This window comes from Pithys albifrons, chromosome 11 (genome assembly GCF_047495875.1).
Source record: "Pithys albifrons albifrons isolate INPA30051 chromosome 11, PitAlb_v1, whole genome shotgun sequence".
Lineage (NCBI taxonomy): Eukaryota > Metazoa > Chordata > Aves > Passeriformes > Thamnophilidae > Pithys > Pithys albifrons.
Genome location: NC_092468.1, coordinates 10,342,344 through 10,363,898, shown reverse-complemented (window position 1 = coordinate 10,363,898; position 21,555 = coordinate 10,342,344). Strand labels below are relative to the sequence as shown.

Sequence of the window (21,555 nt, the reverse complement as noted above, 5' to 3'; positions counted from 1 at the left end):
CTGGAGCCTGTGAAATGAGTCCGTGCCTTCCGAGACTGAAAAAAATCAATAAATTTTGCCCACTATCACTGGACATATAAGTCAGGTCTTTAGATAAGCTCCATTGCTAAACTCTTTGAAAAAACCTGCAGTAATATTCCTTTTTCATTAGAAACCATTGGTTATTGTTTTGCTCTGTCATCCCATTTTTCAGTCCCACATTCCTGACAAACACCACTGAGGAATCAGTCATATCAAACAACCCCAGCACATTCTGTTTGGAGCTAACAAGCTCAGAGACCAGACTGCAGCACAAGGACCAGCAGCAAAGCCAGCTGGTCACAGCAGTGTCCTTATGGCCAAGGGCAGGGGTTCTGACTTCAGGCCACACACTTTCCATGCACCTTCTGCCACAAGGGACCCCAGAGGACAGTTCACCCACCTTGATGGCACAGTCAGAGCAGAGGGGGCAGCACAGCCTGGCTCCATTTGCTCCTCTCCAGCCAAGCAAGCAGACAGGTAGCTGATCCTTGCCTCAGAAGGGTATCCCCACGGGATCCTGTAGGGATCAACATGTTTCCTCCTTTTCTTCTGTGATTGTTAAATAGCACTCTGGACAAGAGCACACGTTACCTTCTGCTGTATGTATCATTCATGGTTAAATACTCCGACACCTCAAAGACGAAATAAAGCTGACTGAGCAAGACCACGACTTGCTGCTGTCATCAAGTAACCATGGGCAAAACCTTCTATTTGGCTTTCATTTTCATGCCTCTATGGACTTTGCAACAGTGGTAAAATAACAAAACAAACCCCCGTGGACCTATGAAGCTCCCTTCCTCAGTCAGAAGCTGCTTTAGACCATTGCTTTGAGCCATGCACAGACAACACTTATTATAAATTGGATAAAAGACTCTGTAACTTGCCTTTTGAAATTCATGCCCCGGGCAATTTTGTCTGTGGTGAAGGAGACAGAATTAAAGCACAAAAAAAAAAGTCTGTGAAGCATTGAAACATTTTTTTGAACATGTTACAAGATGGAAATCTAAAGATAATAGATGCAGAGCTGAAGGTTGATCACTGTAGTCTGGGAATTATCCAAAAGTATTACTGAGCTTCCTGTTAGTTTAGTGATACTTCAGTTGGGATATCCATATTCCCCAATGGAAAGCATAGGAATGATGTTTTATCTTTTCTGGCTTCTTTAAACAGAGACATATGAAGCTACATAAGGAGGTACTAAAATACAAAAAATATAATCCATATGAATTAATAGTGTGTTTTCTAAGATGAAAACTGCCTAATTGATTACTAAATGTAACTTAAATATTTCATATAATTAATGTGCTCTGTCTAAATGCTGATATGAGTAAAGCTGTTTTACACATGAACAGGAGAATACACGATAGAAACAATCCTAGTGAGTGAGGTATGGGAAAGATGCCTTAGACTTCTCACAGTTCTCATTACTGTGATACAGTGATATACAGCTGTGAACATAACTGTTTAATGTAACACATTTGAAGATTCTAATCAGTCATTCCATATGTGTTCTTGGTTTGCCTCAAAGAGATGACAGTAGAAGTCAGGGATGCAAGATCTGTAATCATGATACTACTACCATTCCTTTAACAGAAATTAAACAACTTGTTGTTTACTTATGTAATGATTTAAGTAGTTTAGAGACAGCCATGCTATTTTTGAAAGAGATATTTTGCAAGTTTCATTCTTACTGTTGAACATAGTAAAGTAAATATAAATGAGCTTAAACAAATAAAATATGCAATCAAATGTACCTTGGAATGAGGGCCAGAACATATCTCTGTCAATGTGATGGACAGAAAGCTGGGCTCTTCATGGTGCCCAGTGCCAGGACAAAAGGCAATGGCCACAAACTGAAATACAGGGAATTCTGTTTAAATATAAGAGAAATTTTACATTAAAAAAGCACCAGTTTGGCCTGCTCACCTCATTTGGCTGCAATAGGAGTGGGCTGCCATTGGGGAGGTCACTGGCACCTGGCTCCCCTTCCTTCACAGAGTAACTCATTCCTCTTGCTCCTGGACAAACTTGATTCCAACTCAGTGGGAAGTGAAAGAAAATAATATTCAGAAAGTTTTGACTTCCTAGCCTGTTATTTTCTTTCATGATATTCTGCCTAGAAATAGATATGATTTAACTTAAGAGCTGGGTGTGGGAAATGAAATCAAGTGTTCTAGGAATGGCTTGGAGTGAGGGCTTGAGGGAGCAACTTGTAGGTCAGTTGGGTCTGGAAGATGAAATGATGAAGCTGGTGAACAAGAGTCCTGCTGCTTTTCTTAGAGACTTACTGTGATGTAACTTCACCTTCAGGGACTATTTCTTTTTGTTTATATCCTTGTGAGAGGGATTTATAGTGGACCCTAAAATTCTAGAAGACAGTAGTAAGTCTAGCAGCCTTTTTAACAGAAGAGTTGGGTACACGGGACAGTGAGCAAAGTGAGTCATGTTAGAGGAGAGAGGGGCTGGGAAGAAAGCCATAAAAGCAGTTGATGGCAGAGGCAAAAAAAAATCAACAACCTATGACAGTCACCTGAAAAGATAAATAATTAGTGGAGTTTTTTCTTACTGCATGTTTAATTTTAACTACCACTTTCACACCATTTTTGCAACTGGATGAGAATCTGTATGTAAATAGGTAAAGGTGGCTGCAAGAGAAACTAATCTTCATTGTGATCTAGAGCAATACTACTACTTTAGTCAATTTTGGATTCTCACACTGGCCTTCCTGGAATGTCATTCCCTCAGTGCAGCATTACTAAAACACAAGTTTTGATTATCCCATCGAAGTATGATCCATTCTGCTCTGCCAGGTTCAATAGTGAAAACTTATTGTCTCAAGCCCTTTATGCCTTATGAGATTACCCCATGCTAAATTAATCTTCAGCGACTTACTAAGGCAGATAAAAATTAGGAACTTTGATACTTATCTGTTCTATTACAGTCCTTTCCTTTATTTAGATCATGTCTTCAGGGCAATAGTTCCAATGTATTCTTATGAGGGTGATCTGAAAATGGGGATGGTTAAATGTACTGCAGGAACTTGGTTATATGGAATTTAGGATTTGGACATGGATACTAAAAGAGCAACCTCAATTTTTTCACATTTATTGAAGATGATCTTTTTTAGAGAGAGTGTCAGCCATAGGTATTTATATAGGGAATGAAATGTCTTTCTGCCAGGATATTCTATGATGTGAACTGCTTTGCAAACAATTACGAAGTCTGAATTTTCAATATCTCACTGTCAAAGCAGTGGGAGTATTTAAATACAAAAAATAAGGGTACATTCTTTTCTTTGTGTTCTGGTGTGCACACTTAAGTACCTTACACAGAAGTGCAGTACTTCAGAGTTTTGGAACTCACAGAGCAAGAAAACAATTCCAAGGTGTGGTCTGGCATGATGCAAACTATCTCTAAAACATAGTTTTCAAAATATACTGGAAGTATTAGTTATTGCCTGTTATTTCTGCTGGGCAAAGGACATGAATCTGTATATAGTTTGAAAACACTTCTGGGACATTTACTGAATCCCCTTGATAAACAGATAAGAACAATCACATTTTATTGTATATGCAAAATCAGTTAATGAAGATAATGTTCCCAAGATGAATGGCACACATTTAAATATACTGTCTTCCCACATACTGTGGACAGAGCCTGGTATAAATGGAATGAAACTGTAAAGGGAAGTTAATTGGACATTAGGAAAAGGTTCTTCACTGAGAGTGTGGTCAATCACTGGAACAGGCTCCCCAGGGAAGTGTCACAACACCAAGTTTGTCAGAGTTCAAGGCGTGTTTGGACAACGCCCTTAGTCATAAAAGTTTGGTTATTGGTAGTCCTGTCAGGAGCAAAGATTTGGACATGATCATCCCTATAAGTATCTTCCAACTCAAGAAATTCTTTGAATCTAGGACTGTCTCCTGCTTTTACCCTCAAATCCATGTTCCCTTATTAATATTAATAAGCTTCCCTACTATATGTAGAATGTTTAATTGAAAAAAGGGTTACGTATATTCTGTGCACAAACATGCATTCCCATGCTCGAGAAGGGATAGGGAGAGGAGGTTTTAGCCATAGGTGCCCTCTTCCCACAAAATGTACCTTGTCATTAATGACAGCTATGAGAGCTGATCTTAACAAGCCTGTGGGCTGCAATTCTGTCCCACAGCTTCATGGCGTGGGCTGGGGGAGTAATTTCTTGTCCTCCTCCTTGTTGGAGGATGGAAATACATTTGGTTTGTAGTAAACTTTATCTCAAGGTGTGTATAATATATAAAAATATCAGGTTTTGTCATGATGAACTACAGTGTGAAGTGGAAGAAAGAATGAGATGATGATATAGATAATTGTTAGAGTTCCTTCTCGTTCTTTGTGTCTTACCAGCCAGACTCTGCTCCTGCATTAGAAACTGTCATCTTGTGTTTGGAAAAACCTTAAAAAATGCTGCGTTTTACCATGTTATCTGTATGATAGCATGGGAGGAGGGCTTGCAGTGCTGCTCGTTGTCCTTTCTGGGTTCCCCATGTTTTTCTGCAACTGTTTTAAGGGAATTTTTTGCCTTTTGAACAGCTAAGTGCTCATCTCAAAATAATTCTAAAACCATCATCTGCCCAGCAACAAACTTTGTAATACAGATGCATTAGGAAAAGCCTACGAATTATTTGTTCCTTGCTTGGATTTACACAAATCCAAATGAGTATAATTCTATATTGAGTTGTACCCTTAAGAAGTAGGTGAGCACTGCTCTGGCGCTTTCACCTCTGACCAGCCGGGGATCAGCCGACTCGGGTAGGTCAGTGCCAGCAAGGGGCTAATTGAAGACCCCCTGCCCTGCGCGGGATGTGCAGAGTCACCCATCATTAACAGCAGGAGGGGCAGAGTACTGAGCGCCCGCAGCAGCGCCCCGCCCGCAGCGCAGCGCGGCAGCCCCGGGGCGAGGGCGCGCCCGCCCCCGCAGGGGGCAGCAGCGAGCAGGGATGGGATGCGGCGCCCGCACTTGTCCCGGCGCCGCGGGAGGGCCCGCACCCGGCACCCCCGCTCCCTCGGTTTAATTCGGCTCAGAACGAGCTGGGGACACGCGGGGGCCGCCGCGCAGTCGGGGGAGCTCTGCGGTGGCAGCGCCGCGCCGAGCCTGCCGCTGCCGCCGGGCCCCTGCCGGGGGCCGGGAGCGGCTCCCGAGGAGCGGAACGAGGCGCGAGGCGCGGGGCGCGCACGGTCCCGCTCCGCTCCCTCCGCAGCGGCTCCGCGCTCGGGGCTGCGGGCAGGCGGGAGCAGCTGCCGGCCCGCCCGGCCGAGCCCGGCAACCGCCACACTGCAGAGGCCGCCGGCGGCGGGTATAAATAACACGGCGCTGAATGGCGTCTACGCCTCCTTACTACGCGCCGCGCCCCAGCCCGGCCCGGCGCCGCCGCCGCCGTGACGGACGGGCGGCCGCACCAATGGGGGCGCGGCGGCGGCGGCCCCGCGGCCGCGCTCGGCGAGGGCAGGGCGGAGGGCGGGGCGGCGGCGCTGGCCGGGAGCCCGGCGGCGGCCCCGGGGATGGTCCACGCACTGGCGCCGTCACGTGTTGTTCTCCTTGGAGTGAGCCTGAGCCGCGGCGGCGGGCGGAGGGGGCTGGACTGGCGAGCGCGGCCCCCGCCGCCTGTTTTGGTGCGGAGCGCCGGGAAACTCCGAGGAGAAGCCGGCGGAGAAGGAGCCGCCGCGGCGGTGCCCGCTCGCCCGCAGGGCTGGGGCACGGGTGGGGGCCGCGCCGCCGGCCGCTGAGGCGCTGCCGCCTGGAATGAAGAGGAGGAGGAAGAGAGGATGTTCCTTCGGCACTCGGGCTGCCTCCCCTCCCGCCGCTGCCGGGCTGCGCCGCGTGTGGAAATGGCACTTTCTCTGCCTAACGAGATGGGACTGAATGGGGTCGCCAGCCTCCTCCGCACGCACGAGCGGGAGCAGCAGCCTCGGCGCTGATATTTGGGGAAGGGAGCTTGTGTTGTGGGCGCCTTTTCTTTTTAATTGTTTTTATTTTTATTTGTTTGTTTTCTCTTTTTTGGGGAAGGGCGAGAGAGGGGAAAGCAGCGTGTATTTTTGGGTGCAAACCCCGGACTTTGCAAAACAATCTCCGCCCCCGAGAGGATATTTAATCTGCAACAGAGATCGCTTCTCGCAGAGGCAAACTTGAGCCGGGAGCAGGGAGCGGAGGAAGGGGACCCCGGCCCCGCCGGAGCCCGACCCCTGCAAGGGAGGATGCGTCTCTCTTTCCCGGTGGCTGCTCTTGGGACAAGACTTTCGTCTGGACTGATCGGGACTGGACTTTTTAAGGACGAGCTTACCCATCTAAGGGCGATTTGGGCATAAACAGCAACACAAACTCTGATTTGGTGCTGGAAGCTGCCTCGGCCACTGAACAGCTGCTCTCACCCTGCTTCTGTCCCTCCCCCGTCCTGTTCTCAAAAGAGGATCCTGAGCTATTTTGCCGGCTTTTTTTTTTCTTGTAATTGTTGTTGCATGAATTTTAGTTTAGGTGCTTGCCTTTTACGGCTGGCTTGGCTGTTTTGGGGTCTTGCAGGCTGCACTAACAGCTCCACCACCTCTCGTCATGGCTAGCCCCACGGATAATACCGAGGGCTTCTTCTCAGATGTCAGAAAGGTGGGTTACTTGCGTAAACCCAAGAGCATGCATAAACGATTTTTCGTGCTGAGGGCAGCCAGTGAGTCTGGACCCGCCCGGCTGGAGTATTATGAGAATGAGAAGAAATGGAGACACAAGTCAGGGGCCCCCAAGCGCTCCATCCCACTAGAAAGCTGCTTCAACATCAACAAACGGGCTGACTCCAAGAACAAGCACCTGGTGGCCCTCTACACTAAGGACGAGCACTTTGCCATTGCAGCTGACAGCGAGCCTGAACAGGAGAGCTGGTACCAAGCGCTGCTGCAGTTGCACAACAGGACCAAGGGCCACCACCACCTTCATCACCATCACCACCACCACCACAGCGATGTCACCTTTGGAGGCAGCAATGCAGGACTGGGGGAAGCAGGTGAGGACAGCTATGGTGAGGTAGCCCCTGGCCCAGCTTTTAAGGAAGTTTGGCAAGTAATTCTGAAGCCTAAGGGCCTAGGCCAGACCAAGAACCTGATTGGCATCTACCGCCTGTGCCTGACTAACAAGACCATCAGCTTTGTGAAGCTGAATTCAGATGCGGCCGCTGTGGTGCTGCAGCTGCTCAATATCCGCCGCTGTGGTCACTCTGAGAACTTCTTCTTCATTGAGGTGGGACGCTCGGCTGTCACTGGGCCCGGTGAGTTCTGGATGCAAGTGGATGACTCAGTGGTGGCACAGAATATGCATGAAACTATCCTGGAGGCCATGCGAGCCATGAGTGAGGAATTCCGGCCCCGAAGCAAGAGCCAGTCCTCCTCAAACTGTTCCAACCCTATCTCTGTGCCCCTTCGCAGCAGGCATCATGTCAACAACCCTCCACCAAGCCAAGTGGGACTCAGTCGGCGGTCCAGGACGGAGAGTGTCACGGCCACTTCTCCTGCTGGTGGTGGAGGTACAGGTGGCAAGCCCAACTCTTTCCGGGTTCGAGCATCAAGTGATGGGGAAGGCACCATGTCAAGACCTGCCTCTGTGGATGGTAGCCCAGTTAGTCCCAGTGCTAACCGGACTCATTCACACAGACACCGTGGCAACTCCAGGCTCCATCCTCCACTCAACCACAGCCGATCCATCCCAATGCCTTCCTCGCGCTGCTCTCCTTCAGCCACCAGTCCAGTCAGCCTGTCATCCAGCAGCACAAGTGGCCACGGCTCCACCTCAGACTGTCTGTTCCCACGAAGGTCTAGTGCCTCAGTTTCCGGCTCCCCTAGCGATGGTGGATTTATTTCTTCTGATGAGTATGGTTCCAGCCCATGTGACTTCCGCAGCTCTTTTCGCAGTGTGACCCCGGATTCATTGGGACACACCCCACCAGCCCGGGGCGACGAAGACCTCAACTATATCTGCATGGGGGGGAAGGCCACCTCCTCTTGCTGCAGCCTGGCAGCCCCCAATGGCCACTTCATCCCACGCACGTGCCACCCGCAGCAGCAGCCCCGCTATCCTAGTACGCCCTGCTGTCCTCGAGGTGGTAATGAGGAGGTTGCCGACTTGGAAAAGGCATTCAGGAAGCGGACTCACTCTGCAGGCACTTCGCCCACCATCTCTCACCAGAAGACACCCTCACAGTCTTCGGTGGCCTCCATTGAGGAGTACACAGAGATGCTTCCTTCCTACCCCTGTGGCAGCAGCCGGCTGCCCTCCTACCGCCACTCAGCCTTTGTGCCCACTCACTCCTACCCAGAGGAGTGCTTGGAGATGCACCACCTGGACAGTGGCCATCATCGGACCAACTCTGCCCCGCATACGGATGACGGCTACATGCCCATGTCACCTGGTGTAGCCCCTGTGCCCAGCGGTGGGGGCCCCCCCAAGGGTGGTGACTACATGCCAATGAGTCCTAAGAGTGTGTCAGCTCCACAGCAGATCATCAACCCTGGCAGGGGGGGCCGCCACCCTCCAGCCACAGTGGACTCCAATGGCTACATGATGATGTCCCCCAGCGGCAGCTACTCTCCCGACAGCAGCTCTGCAGGCTATGGCAAGATCTGGACAAACGGTGCCGGCCACCACCCAAAACTCTCGGTGGAGAGCAACGAAGGGAAGCTCCCCTGCGGCGGCAGCGACTACATCAACATGTCCCCAGCCAGCGGCTCCACCACCAGCACCCCGCCTGACTGCTACTTCGGGGGTCCGGGGCAGCCGGGGGTCGAGGAGGCGGCCACCGCCGCGCACCACAAACCCATCTACTCCTACTTCTCGCTGCCGCGCTCCTTCAAGCACGTGCACCGGCGGGGTGGCGGCCGGGCGGCGGCCGAGGAGGGCAGCCCTCAGCCCCGCATCGCGCTTGGCTCCAGCCGCCTGCTCTACGCCGCCGAGGACTCGTCGTCCTCCACCAGCAGCGACAGCCTAGGCGGGGGCGGCGGCCCCGAGGGCGGCCCCCCGCCGCAAGCGCAGCCCCCGCGCAAGGTGGACACGGCGGTGCAGACCAAGGGCCGCCTGGCGCGACCCACGCGGCTGTCGCTGGGCGGCCCCAAGGCCAGCACCCTGCCGCGGGCTCGGGAGCAGCCCCCGCTGCTCCTGCCCCCGGAGCCCAAGAGCCCCGGCGAGTACGTTAACATAGAGTTCATCGCCGGCGAGAAGCCGCCCTTCCCCTCGGCCGCCCTGGGCATGGCCCTGCCTCCGCCGGGCAGCGAGGGCGCCGAGGAGTACATGAACATGGAGCCGGGCCCGCCGCGGGCCCCCTACTCGTCCAGCTTCGCTCGGGCGGCCCGGCCCGGCCGGGACTACGTGGCGATGGCGCGGGGGGGCGGTGGGGCTGCCGGGGGCTCCTGCTCGGACTGCGCCGACAGCCCGTCCCCGGGCTCACCCGCCCGCCCGCTCCGCTACGGCGAAGCGCGGGGGGGCCGCGCCGGCCCCGAGAAGCCCCCGCCGGCGGCAGCCACCGCGGCGTCCCCGGAGCTGCCGCGGCAGCCGGCAGAGTTGTCGGCGGCGCCGCCGCGCTCCTCCTCCCTGCTGGGGGGCCTGGGCGCGGGCAGCGCCTTCACCCGCGTCAGCCTCAGCCCCGGCCGCAACCAGAACACCAAAGTGATCCGCGCCGACCCGCAGGGCGGCCGGCGGCGGCACAGCTCCGAGACCTTCTCCTCCACGCCGAGCGCCGCCCGCGGCGCGTCGGGCGGGCTCGGGGCGCCCTTCCCGTGCGGCGGCGCGGGGGGCGCCGAGGAGGTGAAGCGGCACAGCTCGGCCTCCTTCGAGAACGTGTGGCTGCGGCCCGGAGCGGGGGACGCGGTCGCCCGCCGGGAGCCGGGGGCCGCGCCCGCGCTGGAGAATGGGCTCAACTACATCGACCTGGACTTGGTGAGGGACTGCGGCCACCGCCGCCACCTCCACCCGCATGCCCCCGCCGAGGCGAAGCAGCCGCCGTCGAAGCCCCCGGGGCAGCCGCGCGGGACTGGCCACTGCGGCGAGGACCTGAGTGCGTACGCCAGCATCAGCTTCCAGAAGCGGGAGGAGATGTAGGACGCCCGCCGGGGAAGGTGAGCCGGGGCGAGCCACGGCTCCGTGCGGGGAGTTGAACGGCCCCGGGGAGGAGCCGAGGCGGGGACGGCGGGCGGCATCTTCCCCGCAGGGATGCTGCGGCGGTGCCACGCGTTGGGCTGGTTTCGTTGTGCCTTTTGGCCTCACTGCAGCATGGTTAGTGGCAGCAGCAGCCAGGAGCACAGCATCCCTGCGGGTGTCCCGCTGCTGGCCCGCACTTGCCGGGCCGGGCGGCGCTGCCAAGGCGCGCCTGGACGCTCCTGTTCATCCGGGAATACAATACTGTGCTTACCGTGTTGCCACATTTGTTTGCTTTTCAGGATTAGGTGTGCTTCAAAAGTGTCTGCGTGTGTGGGTGTGAAAGCGAGTTGGCTCTAACTGTGGTCTGGGAACAGGAAACTCCCGTTGTAATCCTGGTTTGGTCAGTAATCACACTTGTGTCCTAGGGTAAAGCAGTGAACTGTGCTAGCACGTGTTCTCTCCCGAGCGCAGGACACGGCTATAGCATCTACCTCACGGGGCTGTGACAAGCGTTAATTCAGTTTTGTTGGAAGGTGCTTTGAATTTGAAAATAGACTTCAAAGCCTTCAGAGCATTGTATCTGTCACTTTTGTTTCAGTTGATACTAAGTGTGGCTGTCCCACACCCACCACAATGTTACAAACAGCATAAGAAATGGACCTGTGAACTGGGTCCTTGGCATTGTCTGGTGTGTTCTGTTTTTTCCTGAAGCTCTTAATTTTTAATTCGGGAAAAACTTCTGGTTGCTCGTTGATTACAGATGTGTAAGATGAGTAGAAGCATTGTTGCAAGCAGTGTGATGTTTCTGTTGTGTGGGAACTTCATGCAGCACATAACAAATGTATCTCGTTTAGAGCTCACAAAGTAGTATGCACCTGTGTGAGCTCTTCTGTGAAAGGTGAAGAGTGTTTTCACCTTCACCAGCAGGTCAGTACTAGCAGATAGTTATCTAGGTTATTTTGTCACTCGATTTTCTCAGTTTCCTATGTACTTGAGCAGCAGCAATCACAGTGGCTTAAGTAGTTACTATGAATACGTGCAGTGACATCAGGGAATGAATCTCTTACCACTGTTTACATTGTAAGTTTAATAACCTTACTATTTTTATTGCCTGTTCCCTTGCTCAAGGGAACACTGAGGGCTGGTGTTGGTACGATGCCAGGGATCATATGTTCACTGTTTTTAAACGTTTTCCATCCTTATAACCTGAACAAAAGCAAAACAGTCTTTTCAGGTTTGTTACTTAGCACTTGCCACTGTTGTGCGTTACAGCAATGCAGTATTAGGTGTTGGTTTTACGTGACCTGTGCTTACCAGGTCCTTTTCAAAGTTCAAGGTAAGGTTTAAGATCGGTGCAAATATTGATGGTCTGGTTCAAATGGTAGGAAATTATCATTTTGTGGCTATCCGACAGGAGTGTGCTGACATTGTTTGTGACCAAATGTACACGAAAGTACTCAGTCACCCCTTTTCCTCTGTTGTGGGATGTGTTTGCAAGAGCCCATCTAGACTGTTTTTGAGCTGCGTCTTGTTACCCTGGGTATCCGTATCTGCTTAGGACAGTGTTGGTGTTATGAACTCTTCAGGAGGGAATTTGCCAGAAGATGCAGTGTGTTGTGCAGTAAGTCACTTTGTTCCCCGCTCCTGTGCTGTGCTAAGACTGGGGGGCAAGTGTGAAAGAAAACCCTCTGTCAGCATATGGATAAATAATGAGTGTGTACAAGAGTGTGAGAAGGCAGCTCTAGGGGGGAGCAGTGTCGTAACTGTTTGCTTACACGGGGTTTTTTTCCAGTTGCACTGCTTTCCTTTTTCTGTAGACAACTTACTTAATTGAGCTGTGTGTCATCTTTAACATAAAAGCTGTGGCAATGATGTCTATGGGCCGTGGTGGTTGTAGGTAGATGCTTACTGTGATTATGCTGTTCAGTGAAAGATTAAGATGTGGAAAACCTAACATAAGAACTGGCTGAAAAATACTATGCAGATGTTTTTCAGGGCAGCGTTGTAAAAAGTAGAGTGTAATAGAGTAATTGCTGTTTGAAGTTGGTTCTTATTTCCCAAAATTAGGATTGGACTAAGCAAGCACAGCTTCTGGGAGGCAGGGGAAGAATCAGGTTGTAATTATATAGGGAGTTTGTAGCCATGGCTGTTCCCTTTCCCTTCCCACTATAAAGCTGTGTTAGTTGCTTGCAGCTTTCTCAGGCATTAACCCTTTGGACTCTTATTTCCCAGGTTGGATGTCTTGCCATAAACTGAAACTTGCCTTGCAAAATTCAGCCCAACTAGTTTGTCTGATGAGCAGAAAGAAGCCCAGGTTTTTTATCTGTGTTAAGCCATTTTTACAGCTATTTTTTGACATGTCCTTGTACATTTTTGCTTTGGAGGTGAAACTTAGGTTTGCCAGGAAAATTGTCCAATGTAGGTTGTACCTTATGCCGTTTTTGAGAAAATCTGCCCGGAGGTGAGTGATTTACAGGACTGCAAGAAGTCTGTTTGCACATGCCTGAAAAGTTGCTGAGCACCTGCAGCCAAACCGTTCCCCTGAAGACTCCACGTGCAATAGGGGTGCTCTATTTCCCCAAAGCTTTGCCTGCCCTTCCCAGTGAGCAGCTGAGGGGGCTGTCCAGCCTGGGGCAGCTTCCCCTTGTGATCCCTCTGACAGGTGAGGCTGTTCTGAGAGCGGGGAGTTGCGGTTGTTGCTTCTCCTGTTTGTGTCTGAGCAATGTGAAAGAGAAGGAAAAGCTACTTGGTATTTTTGCAGGTACAGCTGAGAGGTGAAGACATCTGGAGCTGGGAAGGGAAGGTAAAGGTGCAGGGATGAGAACAAAGGATGGGAAAGTCTCTACTAAGTATCCTTCCTTTAATCTCCATCTCTTTTATGGGTTTTTATTTACACTTTTAATCTGAGAAGTAGCAAAAGAATTGCACGTGCTCATTTTTTTCCTCCTTTCTGTAGAGCAGCCTTCCATCCCACCCCAAAGGCCAAAACTATCTGGATTATGCTTGTTTTATCCATTGTGGAATTTTCTGTTTTGGCAATCTGCAAGACAAGGACCCCAAATGTTGGCTGTTCATCTAATGGGTAAAGTGATTGTTGCTGCTTTACTGTAAGCTAGCCAGCTCCTTTGCTCTTCCCTGCTCCCCTGTTCTTTCCTGCCAGCTGCCTCACAGTTCTTCAGGCATTAGATTCTAAAGTATTTTTAACCTCTTTCAAGTGTAGTTATTCCTCCTAACATTAAGGATACTGGCTGAAATAATCGTGTTGTTTCCCAGATTTAATTGAAAACCATTTCTCTTGCACCCACAGCATTCCTCTGCACTGTCCAATCCCATTGCCTTCCCTGTCATAAATTCTTGGCTGTTTCTGAACAGCTGGCCCTGCCCTAGCTCTATTCTCTAATCCTGTTAAAAGTGCTGTAGTGTCCATGCACTTCTGCATGTTTTCCTGCGCAAACTCTTACCTTTACTTCGGACAACTGGGTACTGTTATGTGTGTCTGTTGTAGCTGGTGACTGGTGCTTGGATCCCCTGATGAGTGGATTTTTGTGCTGTAGCTGGAAGGCCATGTTGCTGCAGTTGGCAGGTCATGTTGGGAAACACCAGCCTATGACATGGAGAAAGGGAAGGGGGAGAGAGCAGTGTAGCCCTAAGGCGTTTTCCTTCTGCTTAGTGTTTTGAATGCACAGATGTGGTGGGATGACCCTGGCCGGACACCAGGTGCCCACCAAAGCCACTCTATCACTCTCCTCAGCTGAACAGGGAAGAGAAGATACAACAGAAGGCTCATGAGTTAAGGGCAAGGAGAGATCACTCACCACTTAGTGTCATAGGCAAAACAGATTCACCTTGGGGAAATTAGTTTTATTTATTACCAATCAAATCAGAGTAGGATAATAGGAAATAAAAACTAAATCTTAGAACACCTTCTCCCACCTCTCCCTTCTTCCTGGACTTAACTTCACTTCCCATTTCTCTACCTCCTCCCCCCAGCAGCATGAGGGTATGGGAATGGGGATTTTGGTCAATTTATCACACATCCTCTCTGTCTACAGTTGTGCAGTCTTTTTCCCCACTGCCTAAATATGTTTTCCCAGAGGTGCTGCCAGTGTTGGTGATGGGCTTGGCCTTGTCCAGCAACAGGTCCCTCTTGGAGCTCTCTGGCACTGGCTCTGTCGGACATGGGGGAAGCTTCGAGCAGCTTCTCAGAGAAGCCACCTCTGTACCCCCCCACTACCAAACCCCTGTCACACAAACCCAGCTCCACTGGCAGGGATCTGCTGTGGATCCTGCATTTGGGATTGCTGTGAGGAGGCTGCTCAAATGAACAGGGGTTTTGAAGGCGAACTGCTGATAGTTTGTGTTCTGAGTATATAGTCAAAAATATTCCAAAAAGGAAACTATTATAGATGCTGGCTCTGGAGAAACAGGAAAAGCTGTAGCAGGATAGTACCCTGAATTCAGGTATGTAGCTTTGATCTCTGAAGCTTCAAAGCCTCATTTCCATTTTGTTGATGAGTCTGAGAACTCCTGAAAGTTAAGTGCTAATAACACCGAATAGAATATGTGTAGTGTAAGCAAGTGGAAACTTAGCTCACTGGCAGCTTTCATGGTGCCTGTTTTACCCAGTGCATGGGTGGTTTGGGATTTCTGGTGATGTGAGAGAATGGAATACAGTACAGTGGGAATGCAGCACAGTGGCATCTATGCAGTTGTTAGGCATTTGCCTGTGTCCAGTTAAAGCAAAACACTGCAAAGAGAAGAACTGACATGTGTGTGGTTCTCATGAAAATACATGTGATGGTAAACAGAAAATTACTCATGCAATTCTTGTATTATATACCTGGGTTTTATTTTTGTTGTATTCTTCAATAGTTAGGGGTTTTTTTCACAAGTTAAAAACCAAAGGTAGAACAACAGAAACACAGCAAATCATGGAATCCTGAAATATTCTGAGTTGGAAGGGACCCACAAGAGTGCCAAAACAAGACTTGTACAATTAAATTAAGCTTCTAGCAGGAGGTTATTTCCAGAACTGAAGAACAGAAGTTTCTGTAGTTTTGGGTCAGCACCAAGGAAAATACAAGTATGTTATGAAAGTTTTCCATACTTTATGGGTGTTACTGTAGAGAAAACAGTGCACTTCTTGCTGTTTGCACACACCACTTTTTCCCCATAGCTAATCATTTGCCAAAATTGAGCCTGTGTCTCCACATAGTTGCATATTTGCAGTTCTTCTGTTTAACAAGACCACAAGCTTATAATTAATGGGTTTAGGTGTTTCTCTTTTGTTTTCCTGGCTTAAAAGTTGAAACTGAATGATTTATAAACAAATTCACACAATTATGAAGTACTGTCTTGACTTCTTTAGCACATGGGTTTCACATTTAATTAATGTTTAAATTGGTTTGTGAATGTGGTTTAAATTTGAAAATGAAACAGGACATTGCAGGGTGCAGATGATGCTCATTTTTAACCAGCAGCTGTAGGGAGATCATATATGTCCTTAGAAAACATTTGTAAATAGAGAATTACAACTCTCAAATAAAGTGCAGCAAGCAGATGTGAAATGGGAATGTTATTTGACCAGTATCTTCAGTATGTTGCATTTTTTCAGGAATGCTTTGTAGTAGCTATAATTTTTATATTTGTTAGGACTGTACAGTTTTCATGACTTTATAAATACATGAATGCAAGTATTGAAAGTAAATATACTTGAATATTCTTTTGAATAAGTTGCACAAACTGTATAATAGCTTGTTTGTGAAGAAAGTGGGGTGTTTTTTCCTGTTATTTTTAAGCTATGACAGTGGATCTGTTCAGAACTGATTATTGTGTAAATAAAGCCACATAAGCTGTAAAAAATAGTTTTTGTGTCCAGTGATACAGAAGACAAATAAGTATTATTTTCCCAAACTAATCTGGTTTTAGGTTTAACCTCTGTGCTAAGTCTCAGTGAAAACTAATAGTTGTGTTTGACTGACACAGTTACAAAATACAGTGCTCTTATGAGAGGAAGAAGGAGGGGAAAGCTGTTCAAGGGACCTGTGCTGTGGCTGGAAGGGAGACTGGGGGTTGCTGTCAGAAGACAGTGGGGAAGTTGAGGTACAGGCCGAGGAGCACCTGTAGAAACTGGCATGGAAAGGAGATGGAAATGATAGAGAGAAATTACTTGGGAGACACTGAAACTATGCTATGGTGATGTGGATGGAGAGAATTGTCAGATGCTGGTGATCTGAAGGCAATTGGGATGGTGACATTTGAAAGTTTGAGGATGAGTATAGAGAAATGTGGACAGCCTGGATATACACAGAGAGTTAGAGGTGCTCATTTTGCTTGATACTGCAGTTTTCTGAAGGTGTTTTTACTTCTGCATTTTTCCTTTGATCTTTATTAGTAGAGTAGACACTGTTTAGGAAGCATATGTATTCCTTATTTGTGATAAGATTTTAATTTTTTTTTAGTATTTGGATATTTTGCTGACCTTAACAGGATGATGTGCTCTGTAAGGTAAGCAGAATTTGCCTCCAGCTCATCTTCCCTGAACTCTTTGTTTTGTAGCATCCCTGTCATGACCACAGCAGTAAACCACAGGTACAAGTCTGAATTAAGTACAAGATAAATCAGAATGAGTGAATTTTGCCATTAAATACCCTTGATTTTATAAAATACCTATATGGATTATTAGTAAGTATAGGTTCCCTTACATTTTTTCAATTTAAAGAATACATTGTAAATGAAAATTTTAAATGACAAAGCTATTTTGGCTTGTTACATCAGATCTTGTGTTTTTCATTTTGTGGTAAAAGCTGCAACACAAATATATTATTAGTAAAAAATATGTCTCAATTCTCAATTTGTCACACAGAGTGCTAAAACTGGCTTTTGGTCATCTGTGCATAATCTGATGAGCCATAGTGCCTATTCATAAAAGTGAACAGCATTATTCTATTTTTAGATAATTCTGGGGTTTTGATAAATGGTGCTTGTGATGATTATTATTTTGACTACATGAGACAGAGATAGTAAAGGAGAGACATTGGTAACTTAAAAGATTCTTAAGTTTAACAGCTTTACTCTCCTCTTACAGAAATGATGAGAAATTTAACAAAAGCCAAGGTGTGAACAGATAAAGGGGGATTTAAATAAGGCTGGCACTCTTAACTAACTAAAAGATGTCTTGATATCTGTCTCTCTGATCATGTTTGACATATCTAGGTCATGTTCTCTGAAGACTATTATTAGAGATTTAACCTTGGGTAATTGCAAAGTGTATTTTCTTCAGAGTAGTTTTTGATCAGGTAGGTGACACAGTGAAAGTTTGTGTGTGTTCAACTGCTTGTAATAATTTGGGAGTGTAGCTGGAAGGTGTGGTGTCAGCCACCTGGGCTGAAGGTGAAACCTGCTGTTCCCCTGGTGCATCACACAAGATTTGCCTTGTGTACATTTTGTCAACTGTTGGAAAATTCTATTTTTTTTGGAAGCTGGGGATGTGGAAGAAATGACCTGTTAAATTTTCAAATAAGATACACTTGAGGAAGAATGGAATTAGGTTGTACACTTTACAGCTACTCAAGCTCTTGAAAGGTACTTGCACGTTTGAACTCTCTGATGATATGTGTTATATAAAGGAGGAAGGCAGGGGCTGGGAACATCTACAGCTTTAATCCACTGTGTTTCTTCTCCCCCCATACCCCACCCCCTCCAGCCTCTGTAAGTTAGACATTTTTAACCCACTAGGGCACCTAAGGATTGTTTTCTGTGTGAACAGAAAAAATGAGAATTAACTGTCAGCCTTGGTTGCTGTCTGGTTTCAGCAGCCTGGCTTTCAGTGTACTACACAAATATTTGTTAAGACCGAACTATGGGGCAGGAACTCCATGAGCTGGATTTGCCAGTGAATGAAATACTTAACTAGTCTGTGCACAGGAGCTTTCCTTCAGTGGCACAACTCCCTGAGGGAGTGACTGTGTAGGTTCCTTCTGCCTGCCCTTCACTGAACTGTGGACCTAAAAACCAAACCAAAACCATTCCACTTCATTCTCCTCACAATATACTGCATGTCTACATGTCACTAGTAACACTCCTGTGTAAATGCTATGCCCAGAGCTGTGGAAAAGACCTGTGTTTTGGTTGAGAGAGTAAAATAACCTCAGGAAGTGTAGATGGGAGGTACAAGATTGAGTTTGTTTCTCCTCTTACAGTTTTGGTGTGCTTTTGGGTTTTTTCCTACAGTTTGGCTATTTATCAGTTTGTAAGTAATGCAGAAGGGAGGAGTGGAAGGGAGGCAGGGAGCTCAAAATGCCATGGCTGGGGCTGCGAGTTGTTTCATGGCTGACTTGAGGTTCCTGTGCCCTGTGCTATGTGTGAGAGATGCAAAAACACCTCGAGTGGCAACCAATGTGTGTCAGGGAGGCATCTTTTAGATTAAAACACTGAATGGTAATTAATCTTCAGATTGTTGTGTTAGGAAAGAGAATTTTAACCTCTTGAAAACAGAAAATGAGTGGTAGGGAAGACCTCTTGACTTCAGAGACCTTGGAGCTTGGAAGCCTTTGGTATGTGGTGAAAGAAGTGCTGGTGTCCAGGTGTAAGTAACACTTCACTGAAATGCCTTGAGAATTACAGAGCAAGGACACCGTGATCTTCCAGTAACTTCCCAGTTTAGTTTGATAGTTCTTGTGCAAGTGATTGACAGCGTGGTGGGTGCAGTATGAAAGAGTCTTCATACTGATACTAAAAGGATAAGTACAAAAGGTCTTCTCTTTCCTGAGGAAGGTGCAGGTGCCACAGAAACTACTTTGCTGTGCCTGCCATGCCATAGGACTGGGAAAGGCTGCTGCCCTCCCTTGCATGGAACAATTGCTTTTCCATGATTCTCATTCTCTAATGGGGACACCCAGAGAAAGAAAGATTGGGCACTTCTGAAATGGTGGTGGCTGTTCCATTTCTGATTCATGCAGGCACTGTAGGTAAATGATGATGATGTTGGCTGAGTGGTCTCTAAAGGTGGGATTAATTTTAATTGCCTCAGAAAAGTTTGTGCTGTCATAATTACTGATTCCTTTCCTATGATTCCTGATTGCAAATTGTGGATTACTTGTTACTCCAAAATAGCAAAATATAGTATTTATGAAGCAGAATTTTGTGGAATAATGAGAACATAAACTAACAAGTTGAGGCTAAGACAGTGTTAGCCTCTTTTTTTTTTCCTATCCACAAAGATTTTCCTATCATAGTACAGCTGTATTTCATGGAAATGACCAACAGCAGGTAGTCGTTGAAAGAGGTAGGACAGCTCAGCTTGCCAGAACATTTGAAATGTCTCTTAGATGTCAGGAATGTAATGTATTCCTAGTTTTGGTGGGAATGAAGATCTGTACATGGCTACAGGAAGGGAAAAATGAGCAATACTCACTTTTTTTGCAGTGATGGTAAATTCAAACTGAGCCATTTTCACCTGGGGAAAATGAAAGGGAGTAATTGAAATCCTTGGAAGGACAAAACTTTTTTAGAGAAGTGGGAACTGCTGTGATAAAATTTAAAAACTTTTCTTTCATTAACCTGCTACATTTACCCTGTTTCTTGTTTTGACATCATTGCTTGCAAAGCACAGGCACACTCTACCATCCCCTCATGCTTTGCCATGTGATCATATTTTTAGCATTTGGTCCATTTTCTGTCATCACAGATGATTCTTTTTTTAATAGTCTCAACTAACCTGCAGAATAAAAGATATTTGTTGCCCTCTAAAAACGAAGGGAAGTGCACGAGTACTAAATAGTTAATTGCTTGGTCATGTGCATAAAATGAAATACAGGTGAGGAAACCTTAGCATTTAAAGCTTGGGTGTACTGAAAACCATTGCAAACAAAGGAAACTTTTTATCTACTGTGTGTTGTTCAGGAATGTCAAAAAGCAGTCTGGCTGGCATGTCTGGGGTGGGGGCCTGCAGGGGGTTTGGGCAGATTTAACCAGTTTGTGCAGAGGAGGGTCCCAGCTCAGTGCCTTCGCTGGCTCCGTGTGCTGGTTCCATCCCAGGGAATGGCAGCTGCACTCAGGCTGACGTATTATTTAGTAACCGTTTATATTTCCCTATTTTACACATAATGGCGTTCAGATTTCTGAGAAACAGCAAAACGAAATGTATAAAGAGGAATTTAGTTTGTTTAGGAAGCTGTATGTTGAAAATTGTAAATATTTTTTCTCATCAAAAGTTAATATTTGTTCTAATGTCAGTATTTTGGAAATAATCTTGTATTTTGTTGATTTTATCAGCATCTGGGGAACATGATGCAAAATGGTCTCGAATTCCTTGGATATCTTGATATGGGTGGATAGCCATGTGTGATTTACATCTGTCTTACCAGTTTGAGATCAAAACACAGGCAGATGAAACTAAATAGAAGAGCAGTGATGGAAACCAAACAGCTCCAAATCATCCCTCGTCCTTATCCAGCTGCTGAGCACACTCCCTGCTCCTCCAGCTGCTTCTTGGGGAGGCACTTAGAGACCTGCGGCACTGTGAAGGAACATTGTACTTGTAAATGGTGCAACTTTATTCTGAAATGGATTAATGTAGCCGATCAGTTCATATGCAAGACAGTCTTGAACCCTTTAAACAATTTCAGGGTTCTTAAAAATGAAACAAAACTCTCAAATGCACTTAATTCTTTTCTGTATGAAACTTCTTTTCCTAGCAGGCTCTGATAGAAGGGAAAAGCCCTTCTGTAGGTGTGCAGGCATGTAGCTAGGGCATGTTTTTTCAGGCCTTTGAACTAGGTTAGGAATGTGTCTCAAGATGGAAGAATGAATAGTTACTTGGTGCTTTTAGCCTCCGGGCTTGAAACTCGCAAGAGGAATGTTATTGTGTCTTCAAAGCCTGTTTCACACAAGCCTTTGTTGAGCAGGAACTTGGAGAGTCTTTGTATTATCATGCACACAACAAAAAGAGCCAGCCACCCAATTTGATCTAATTGGGCAGCAGTGGTGAGATGTTTCTTCACTAGGGAGGCCCTGGAAAATGGGGTGCATATTTTTAATTAGGAAATACCCTTTACAGCGAAGGGATTGCCTACACAGACATTTACCAGCTTACTAAAACTCTCTGATGATACTGGTGCAATTCTCCATAAGCACATCCCCTCTTTTTCCCACCTCCCTACACAGTGCTTTCCCAGGAAGAGAACAAATATTTACGTTTCTTTAAAATTCTGGTTTGACCCTGAGGTGGTGGTAGCACATCCCTGGAGAAGGCAAGCTGAGGTTCAGAAAGTGGGATGGTTCAGGTTGAAGTAATTTTTGTCTTGCTTTCTCAAAAATAAAGCTCTATTCATGACTAAAAATGCTGTAATATACTAATAGTGGCTAAATCAAGACAGACTGTCCAA

At 47.3% G+C, this 21,555-nt stretch overlaps 1 protein-coding gene across 1 annotated transcript in view; it reads left to right on the top strand.

The window, feature by feature from the left end:
• The first annotated feature begins 5,610 nt into the window (after positions 1-5,610).
• IRS1 (insulin receptor substrate 1) overlaps positions 5,611-21,555 on the top strand; it is a 50,310-nt gene continuing 34,365 nt past the window's right edge. Inside the window, exon 1 of the mRNA XM_071566622.1 lies at positions 5,611-10,146. Within this exon, the coding sequence (XP_071422723.1) occupies positions 6,608-10,129 (3,522 nt within the window). The 5' untranslated portion in view covers positions 5,611-6,607 and the 3' untranslated portion in view covers positions 10,130-10,146. The remainder of the gene's footprint in view (positions 10,147-21,555) is intronic.